The following is a 10,425-nucleotide window of genomic DNA, read 5'->3' as shown; positions in this document are numbered from 1 at the left end:
ACTCGAGATCCAATAGTTCTGAGCGGCCCAATAGCTTCATTTCGTGAATACCTAGAGTTCCTGATACATAAAAAAATTTTTTGAAAAATAAAAAAAAATTTTTTGAAAAATTAATTTTTAGATACAATAGTTCTGAATATAGTTCCTGCTTCCTTTCAACGATACGAAGAGTTCTCTGTACTTTTTAACTCGAGATTCTCTTAATAACAATTTTTTAACAATTTTTTAATGGGGTGCTAACTTTTTATCGAAATTCGAGGTCGAATAGTTCTGAGCAGCTTAATAGCTTTATTTTGTGAATACCTAGAGTTTCTAATACATAAAAAACAATTTTGACGTACAACAAAATTTATATAAAAAAAATTAAAAAATTTTGAAAAAAATTTTTTTATACAATAGTTCTGTCACATGTTAATTGTCATTCTGTCTATTTCGAAGAGTTCTAAGCGATTAAAATCAACACAAACCCAAAAATAAAAGAGATATGTACTTAAAACAAAATTTGAAGAATTGGTTGCAAAAGCACATATCTTCTTATGTAGCCATCCAATCGCATTTTCACCTAATACTTTTCGTCAGGGCTCGTCGAGAACTGCCCAGAATGCCAGTCAGAACTACTGAGTACTCAAAAAATTTTTAATGACTTCCCATATAGCGTATCTCGCAAATTAAAATTTTTAATGACTCTTCCCATATAGCGTATCTCGCAAATCGTTGGCCCAATCGCTTTTTCATTTCATACTTTTCGTTAGAGCTCGTCGAGAACTGCTCAGAACGATAATCAGAACTATTCAGTACTCTCAAAAAATTTTCTCAAAAAAAGAGAAAATTTTTTGAGAATACTGTATAGTACTGTATATATCAAAAGAAACTAATTATAATGGTAATGGCATTACAAATAACGAGTTATTTTCAATCTCAGTCAAAAAGATTAATGGTTTTCATGAAAAAAGTTGAAATCAAATACACTCATATATTTTATTTCATGATTTCTATACATTTTATAGCATAAAACTACATTAGAAGCATGGAAATTTCTATGTTGTCTAAAGAGATGTTTTTAAATATAAAACATTCAATAACTTTATATGATTAACATTTTCGATTCTTTCTGTGCTCTCCTTATTTCAGCAATTATAAACCAGCATTCTTCTTTTTCATATCCTCAGCAGATTTTGCGACAAGAGCTTCCCATTGTTCAGGTTTATTTTTTATTAACCAATCCTTCATCTCATTATACATTTCTTTTTGTTTTTCAGTACATTTTTTACAATCAGTTTGGATAACTTCGCTCATAATTCCTGAAAATAAATAAAGAAAGCTCCTGATATATTAGTTTTCATAGCAAACATAAAATTCTCTTTTCTCTTTCTCTACTTTTTTTCTTCATTAAAATTAACGCATATGTATGGAATATTGAAAAATCACGTTTGAAATAAAAAAGACCGATATTTATGCAGTTTTTACAAAAATATATAAAATTAAAAAATAATTCTCTTTCGTCATATTTTAAAATAATGAGAAAATTTATCCAAAAATTAACGTTACAATAACCTCTGATCGTCTCAAATAAGATTTAATATTTCTTATGCATGAGTATATATGGGATGTTTATTTTTTAATTTCGTTTGAATGACGTAAGTATACCTTGAACGAATTTCGCGTCTTCTGTCGGGCATGGGTCCTTTTCCATGTAACAATTGTAATATTCTTCTCGTAATTTGTCATTTTGAAGGATACTTATGGGGTCAATGTTGTCATATTTATCGGAGTACAGTTCTTCCGCTAAAACGCACATCAGTGTTACACTGATGATCGTCACGACGTAGCTTAATCGAGCCATCATTTCTCCTATTTTTGCACTAACTTTTAAGAAACTGAACAATTGCTCAAATGTACATCTTATTTATACACTCGGCCACAGAGATTTATGAGATAAAAACATTAACATGTAAGAATGACGAATACCTTGTAGTATTAAAGTAGCTTGTATTGCATAATGAGAAAAAATCAACTGCGATAGTGTCTTAAATTATCTTCTCAATCAGATAATAAATTTGAGTATGTGTGGTTAATAGCAACGTTACATAAATAATGTAAATGTCTTCATGAAGTTTCCATTCCAGGTAACAATTTTCAACGTCTTATTAGTTAGCGGAATAAAATCAGTCTTATTAGTTAACAGAAACAATTCTAATTATTATTTTTATTTGTTGCTAAAAAAATACCAAAGAAATAAATTTCTTAAAAAATAATGTTCCGCTAAAGGAAGTTAGCATATATATAATATATATGTATATAATAACGAAATTGTACCTGATAATAATGTTAAGGAATTGTTGCTAATTTGTTTTTGTCGAAACATTTAAATTTTGTTGATTGTGAAATAAATGTAACAACGAAAAACGTCTCAGCGTGCAGACGATTGAAACAGTAAAATACCAGAAAAAAATTTGTTTCTCTCTTTGATATTGGGATCTGTGGGATATGTCGAGAGCAATAAATTCAGACAATATCTCAATATCAATTCTAAGTAATTTTTTGCTGCCACTTTACTCTAGTATCGATGTTTATATTTTGTAAGTAACAAATTCGAGATTTGTATATTTTGAAAGCAACAAATTGTTCCGCTAACTTATAAGACATGATGCTGTGATGTGAAACTAATCTAAAATTAGATATTCTTGGTATAACATGGTATTATTGTCCCCCCCCCCCCCGGGAGAAATATGATTTCCTGTTAAGGATACGTCTGTAATATTAATCATTGATAAATATGTATAAAAACATTAATGGTAAAGAAAAATAAATTAAAACGTTCACAAAATATTAACGCACATTTATACTCATAAATTACACAGATCTGCGAAATTGGAGGTGTTAAAAGTTGATTGGGATTTAATAATGTTTTCTTATGTAATTTTTTGCACTGAATCCGGCTACAAATTTGCTCTATCATGTCAGGATTTCGAGATATTTTAAACTGTCAAAAAAGCCGTTTTCAACTGTATTTAAAATTAAAAAAGAAAAAGTTTTCGAAAATCTTGTAAAAGCAACTTAACTAGCCGGGGAGTCACTCATTTTGCCTTAGAGATTAGGCTCCTACGAGGTACAATTTATCAAACTTCGAATTGCAGGGTTGCCACAGACCTAGAAAACCGGGAAAACCGGGAAAAGTCAGGGAAATTGATATTGGTCATGGAAAATCGAAAAAAGTCAGGGGAAAATGTAAAAAAGTCTGGAATTTTGAAATTTGCTCACAATTTCCTTAAACTGCTCCTATTCTAAATAATTGTTATAATTTTTTAATATTATATCTGACGTTTATGATGAAATACACATTTCAATCAAAAATTTACACATTTTAAACAATTTTAATAAAATAATTAAAATTGATACTTTATTAAATATTTTTATTTGATTGCGCTCTTTTTCGTAACTGCATTCTTTTTTCCAATACTAATTAATTTTTTGTTGGCTTGAATTTGTACCCAAAATTTTAGTATGCTACTAAGCTTTTTTTGCGTTGTTTTTAATAATATAGTCTAGCTTTCCTACAACTTTTGACTTTAAATGTGTTAAAATTTACATATTTCACACATATTTGAAAATTTTCCATTTTCATCTAGAAAATTTGGAAAAGTCAGGGAATTTTTAAATTTATTTTCTGTGCAACCCTGAATTGGAATATCTCCAGAAGAAAAAATCGCTTTAAGTTCAAAATGGATTTTGAAGGGGCCGTATAGTAGTAAATGATACTGTTGATGGATTTAACAACAAAAATTTTCTAAATTTTTAATTTAATTATAAATATGGTTAAAAACGGCTTTTTGGCGGTTTCAGGTTAAGATATCTCGAAATTTTGACGTGATAGAGCAATTTTGCAGCCGGATTCGGATTCAGCGCAAAAAATTACGTAAGAAAACATTGTTAAATCTCAATCAACAAAACCATGCAGGCTTGTGTGTGTGTGTGTGTGTGTTATGCTATATATTATACATCACGTTATTTAAATATTTTTATACATTATTGCATATTTTTATGCATAATGCATTACACTTACTGCCTATTTTGCGAAATCGAATTGTTTTTTGTTTTGGAAAAAATTGTAGTTGATTAGACAAAGATAGAAATGTTTCATGAAACATTAAGTTAACAGTCAATTGACAGTCACGTTAAATATCAAATTAAATATGCATGTGTATATTAAGGTGATTGTGCTATTAATTATGAGAAAATAATAATATATATTCTGATTATATATAAAAATTGTTTTCTTTTTTATGTGTGTTTGTCAAATGAGGATGTTGCAAATAAATATCCTAATTTGTATTGATAAAAGTAACGATTACTGTTTTTAAGTAACAAAAGTGAAATCATTTACTCTTCTATTTTATTATTAATATTTATAACATAATATTACAATACAAACATTAATTATATTAATAATTACAGCATCTAGAAATTTCTCTATTTTCTAAAGAGATGTTTCCGAATATAAAAGCTCTAGTAATTTTATAGATGATTAATTTATTTTTGATTTTTTTCCGTGCTCCCTGTTATTTGAGTTATTTCAGCAGATAGCAATCATGCACCCTGGTTCTTCTTTTTTAGATTTTCAATAGTCTTTGCGACGAAAGCTTCCCATTCTTCAGGTTGATTTTTTGTGTACCAATCCACTATTGAGTCCATTATTTCCTTTTGTCTTTCGGTACATTTCTTACATTTAGTTTGGAGAGCTTCGCTAGCAACCTCTAAAATCAAATCAAACAAAACTCTTGACATATTGGTTTTAATTCATAGTAAGCATAAAAATTCTCTTTCCTCTCTTTGTTTCTTCACCTTTTTCCTAATAACGTATGTATAAAATTTGAAAAATTAAGTTAGAAACAAAATATATTTGACAAATCGATATCTATGCAATTTTTACAAAGAATAAAATCAAGAACCTCCTATATTTTTAAAAAATCAGAAAATTGAGTCAAAAAACTCTATGATAGTATTATAAAAAAATCTATGATTGTTCCAAATGACAGGTACGTAATGTCGTAATGTTCTCATATATATGTATTAAATGTTTGCTTGTATTACTATTTCATTACGTTTAATTATTTAAATAATGCAATCTTTGAGCAACTTTGTGTCAATTTTTAGGAAAAATTTGAAATATGTCATTATTTCACTTATCGCAACTTTAAAAATTTTTTATTATATGTATATCTTTTTGATTAAGTCTTCCGAATAAAAATATGTTCTCCTCAAATTAAATAAAAAATATTTATTTTTGATAGTTTTTATGTTTATCCTTTTCGTTGGAAGTACTTTATTTATACGGTCATTAATTATTTCAAAACTACTAATACATATAGACTGTTAAAAAATAATGAATTTCTAAGTGTTAAAGAGTCTGTCTTGAAAATTTATTTATTGAAATATTTTGTGAATAAGTATACCTTTGAAGAACTTTGCATCTGCTGTTATGCATGGCGCCGTTTCCATAAAGCAATTGTAGTATTGATTTCGCAATTTATCATTTTGGAGGATACTCTCAGCGTCAATTTGGTCGTACCGATCGGAGTAGAGTTCTTCCGCCGAAACGCACAACAGTGCAATACTGATGATCGTCACAACGTAACTAAATTCAGCCATCGTTTCTTCTGTTCATACTAACTTATGAGACCGAGCGATCGTTTAAATATGCATCTTTTTATACATGTGACACGAGATAAAAAATGTATCACGTGTAAGATGACGAATAGTGTTATATACATACCTGGTAATAATAAGAATCGCATGTCTCTGATTGCTAATAAAAATTTACTATGCTAATTATCTTAATCAACTCATTCTTTTTATTGACCATGCATTATATAAATGTTCTCCCTAACCCGTTGAAGTTTCTAGAAATTTCCAGATTAATTAATAATTCTTATAAATGTAGTATAATATTTCTTGGAGTCAACTTTGCATTTATTTTAATATAAAATAATATGTTATGATGAGAGAGAGATTTTATTTATTGAAGCAAATATATATATATGCTAAAATTAGAATTGAACTTTTTGGCAATAGGATAATTTCTGCTCAAATTTTAAATTTATCGAATGTCTTGTAAAATTGCAACTCTCTTAAAATGTTTTAAATGACTATCTTTTCTCTGAAATATGTCTATCCAAACAATTTCAAATATTATCTGAATCAGATAAAGAAGCAGGGATTAGGATATTTTTTACATATATATTGAAAAATAAAATCTTTTTCATTCTGTTTGCAATGATTATTTTCACTTCAATTTTTCTTAATATCTTTCTATCAGATAAAATGGTCGCATTTTCAACAATTATTAAAAATAACTTGTGAGAGAGATACCTTGATTCATCACCTATTGAAAAAATTCTAAATTATATTTCGGATTAGAAAATAAAAATTTTAAATGTCAGAAAATAATATGTCTCACAATGGATCTAATCTTAAATGACAAAATCTTGAATCACTACTTTAAATCTGTAGATTGGATATATTACTACATAAAATTTACGTCTGTGAAGCTGGCACCCCCACTACAAAAGAAATTTGCCCGTATGCTATAATTAAGTGCTAATTTATTGCTCTAGTTTCGAATTTTGTGCTTTCCATTTGCAGGATATTAATTTCAAAAGTGGGGATGCTGATTTTACGTTATGCTAGCACCACCACTTCCTTAAAACACATACAGAGTCTGTAAACAAAAAAATACATTATCAAAATGTTTTGTTACTTTTTTACTCTAAGATACTGCAAAGAAAATTAGACTTGAATTTTAATTTAAGTTGGCAGGACCGTAAAGAAAGCAACAATTACCACGACTGAATTTGAACTAATTTGCATATATCATTCGAAGTTAATATTTTACATGTTTTCTCTTTAAATGACTTTATTAGTATATATAATGCTTACAATTTACGAAGTATTCCACATCAAACTTATTCCTAATATCGGTCACTATACGTGCGCTAGCACAGCAACATTTCTGATAAAATTTTTTAAACAATGAGTAATAAATTCAGAATCGGGATATTCTTAGAGCAAATAAAAATGTTTCTAGAATTATTTGCTTTAAGAATATTTTGATTCTGAATTTATTGCTTATTGTTAAAAAAGTCAACTTATATAGTGTGGCGATGCTAGCTCGCATACAAGAGTACATGAAAGCAATTAATTGCTAGGCCAGTTTTGGTCTTAAAATGTTTCTACAATTATTTGGTTATGTATATTGGATAAAAACACCCCTAAAATAAAAAAAAACGTAAATTATTTTTGGCACAAGAAATCTTACGAACTGATTATATTATATTCAATCTTACATTAGATCTGTTCTTTTTAGTAATTCTTGCACTATTCAGCTTTCCTTTTTTTCCTCTATATTTTTGTCATTCTTTGTTATTTTTTGTTACTTTAAAATTCATAATGGCTTATGTTATGATTATTGAATAATTTTAAATATTCTAATAGCGTTTTCTCTTGGGATACACTTGGTGCAGTCTTATACCGCACCAGTTGCGTGTAAGCGCTACACTGTTAGAAATTTCTCAATGAATTTTAATTAACATGTAAAGGAAGCATGTGGTTATGCACGAAATTAAATGTAATGAATGATATAAATAAAAACTAAATTACAGTAGTCTTAAATGTGATGAACGTTAATTTTTATAGAAATTAATTTACACGTTAATGAAAAAAGTACGAGATCTGTAACTGAAAAGTAATTTACGTTAATGACATGTAAGAAACTTAAACGTATTAAACGTTAAGCGTTAATAGTGTTATAGACTTAATTAAAATATTATTAATATTTGTAAATATAAAAGTACATTAATATGTACATTAATAGTTATTTCAATTACGATTAATTAAATTATATTCGTCATTTATATTCGTAAATGAAAAGTATATCAAATTTCATTACACTTAATTTTTCAGTTACTGTAAACTTAAATCTCATTAACAGTGTATTAATAGTCCTTTCAGTTACAGAGAAATTAAACTTTATTCACCAATGTACATTAAAAGTTAATGAAATTAAGAACATTTCTAACAGTGTACACTCAGCTACAGTGTCTGCTACACTACACTAGAGTGGTGCACACCATGGTGTACACTGTATCATTATGCTAAAACTCTGTTCCCGCTTGACTTTTATTTTCAAATTTTAAATGTCACACTGGTTCTACACGGTCTCTTTGAGACGGTGTAGCAAAATCCCACTTCGTGCATAAAATTTGCACTACACCGTAGCCACGGAAATACGGTATATACCGAATGAGTTCGCTTACCACCAGCCATGGAAACACGGTACTCTGTGTTGCACTAGTGGGTGATAGTGCAGCCAAGAGAAAACGCTATAAGTAGAACAAAATTGCATAGAAAATATACACATTCTGTCAAAGTTTAGCAAATGTTTTTAACATTATTTATTTATTAAAACTGCATTATATACAGTAAAAAAATGTCTAAATGCAATTTCTAAGGAAAAATTGATTAAATTATTTAACAAATATCTTTTATTATCTCTTCTTTTTGCACATTTTTTGTCTTATGCATTACAAAGAGTTTTAAGAAGAATATACAAGATATGTTGCAATCATTTTCTAGGATACGCTCCAAAACTTTCTCTCTGAGGAAAATTTTACTCGAAATATATAATACACGTAACGTATACTATAGTATATATAGTAAAATCTTCCTCGGAGAAGAAGTTTTGGAACGTAGCCTAGAACATTTGCTAGATATATTTTCTTTTATTTGATGCACGAATTGCGTGTTTTGCGTTTTACATTGCGTTTTACATTGCGTGTTGCATTTTATATGTTTCGCATTTCGCAATCGAGTCCTTCACTGCTTGAGTGGAATAGTTCTCTCTTCATATTCCATAGGTGTTTTTTATTGCTGCACTCTGGTGGCTGTTTTACAATGTGGTTTTTGTTTCCTGTTTCTTACTGTTTGTCTCTTGCCTTCTTGATCAAAAAGGCAAGAGATAAACAGAGACAAACAGCAAGAAACAGGAAACAAAAAGCATTGTAGAACAAAAAATAATTGTAGAACAGCCATAAACCGGTGCAATGAGTTAAAGTGAAAAAAGTGAAATATTTGTTTTACTCCAACTTATTGCACTGGTGTACTAGTTCAGAAAGTGCAGCAATAAAAAAAACAAACCTATAGAATATGAAGAGAGAACTATTCCGCTCAAGCAGTGAAGGCCTCGATCGGGAAATGCGAAACGTGCAAAACGCAACACGCAATGTAAAACGCAAAACACGCAATTCGTGCATCGAATAAAATTAAAATGTGTCTAGCAAATGTTCTAGAAAAAACAAACCTCATATTATATATACGTACTACATATACCGCGTGTTTTATTGTAATGGCCCCAGGCAAATTCTATATCTCGAAAAATATGGAAGATACGAAAAAATGTTCCAGACAAAAGTTGCATGGTTTCGAACTCTATAAAGCTAGCAGGACCAAATCAGTAGAATCAAATCGGAATTTTTAGTACTCATTTTGTACTAAATTGTACTATTAATGATACTTTTATACCGTATGCAATTTCGAAAAAAATTGTGGCGCTGCTGGCTTAATATTAGTTGGCAGGACCAATTCAAAATAAAAGAAAAAAAATATCAGAAATTAATACGATTGAATTTGTACTATTTTGTACTGCCAAAAACAATTCTATACTATATGTCATTTTCAAGAAAACAGTGGCGCTGATAGTTTAATATTTAAGCTGGCAGGACTGTAAAGAAAATAACACAGGGCAAAAATTAACACGACTGAATTTGTACTAATTTGTATATACCATTGAAAGTAAGTTAATATTTTACATGTTTTCTCCTTAAATGACTTTATTAATATATATAATACTTACAATTTATGAGGCATCATTTAATTTTTTTTTTTGCTAACATATCTCTTATTCTACAGATAAAAATATGAGACACGTGTTTTGCGAAAAAAATGAGATTTTTTAAATGAAGTTATTTGACGCTTGTAAGTTTCATAAATTTATAAAAAACGTCGTTCATGCGAACATTCAAATTATTATATCGTTGAAACCATATATTAGTCGTATAAAAAAAATGCAAAATTTTCTGATATTAGCAGTCATTAGCTTCCTGGTATTCAATTAATTATTAGCAAGGACGCACTGGCACTCCTTGGTAATTTGAGAATATCAGAGATCAAAATGTAGTACATAATTATTTCCATGCGTGTGCTCTAATACTATACATTTATAAACATATGAGAATAATTATTGTATTGTGATTATATAAAAACTATCATCTTTTTTTTATGCGTATTTATTAAATAAGGATACTGTAAAAGTAATAGTATTCGACAAAATTAATTATGATTTTCAAGATGAAATCTCAATTTTGTTCTTTA

The 10,425-nt window shown here is 28.5% G+C and overlaps 2 protein-coding genes across 2 annotated transcripts in view; both read right to left on the bottom strand.

Moving 5' to 3' along the window:
* Positions 1-1,888, bottom strand: part of LOC108765606 (uncharacterized) — a 5,733-nt gene extending 3,845 nt beyond the window's left edge. Inside the window, exons 1-3 of the mRNA XM_018514395.1 lie at positions 1,648-1,888; positions 1,555-1,564; positions 1,138-1,291 (exon numbers count right to left, since the gene is read on the bottom strand). Of these exons, the coding sequence (XP_018369897.1) occupies positions 1,138-1,291; positions 1,555-1,564; positions 1,648-1,846 (363 nt within the window). The 5' untranslated portion in view covers positions 1,847-1,888. The remainder of the gene's footprint in view (positions 1-1,137; positions 1,292-1,554; positions 1,565-1,647) is intronic.
* Positions 1,889-4,460: 2,572 nt separating this feature from the next.
* LOC108765612 (ejaculatory bulb-specific protein 3) lies at positions 4,461-5,670 on the bottom strand. Its single transcript, XM_018514403.1, has 2 exons — positions 5,454-5,670; positions 4,461-4,754 (listed from the first exon to the last, which is right to left on the bottom strand). Exons 1-2 carry the CDS (start codon positions 5,647-5,649, stop codon positions 4,588-4,590), a joined length of 363 nt encoding a protein of 120 aa, XP_018369905.1. The 5' UTR covers positions 5,650-5,670; the 3' UTR covers positions 4,461-4,587.
* Positions 5,671-10,425: the final 4,755 nt, after the last annotated feature.

The sequence above is a fragment of the Trachymyrmex cornetzi genome, unplaced genomic scaffold (assembly GCF_001594075.2).
Source record: "Trachymyrmex cornetzi isolate Tcor2-1 unplaced genomic scaffold, Tcor1.1 scaffold503, whole genome shotgun sequence".
Classification (NCBI taxonomy): domain Eukaryota; kingdom Metazoa; phylum Arthropoda; class Insecta; order Hymenoptera; family Formicidae; genus Trachymyrmex; species Trachymyrmex cornetzi.
This window is presented reverse-complemented; position numbering and strand designations above follow the sequence as displayed.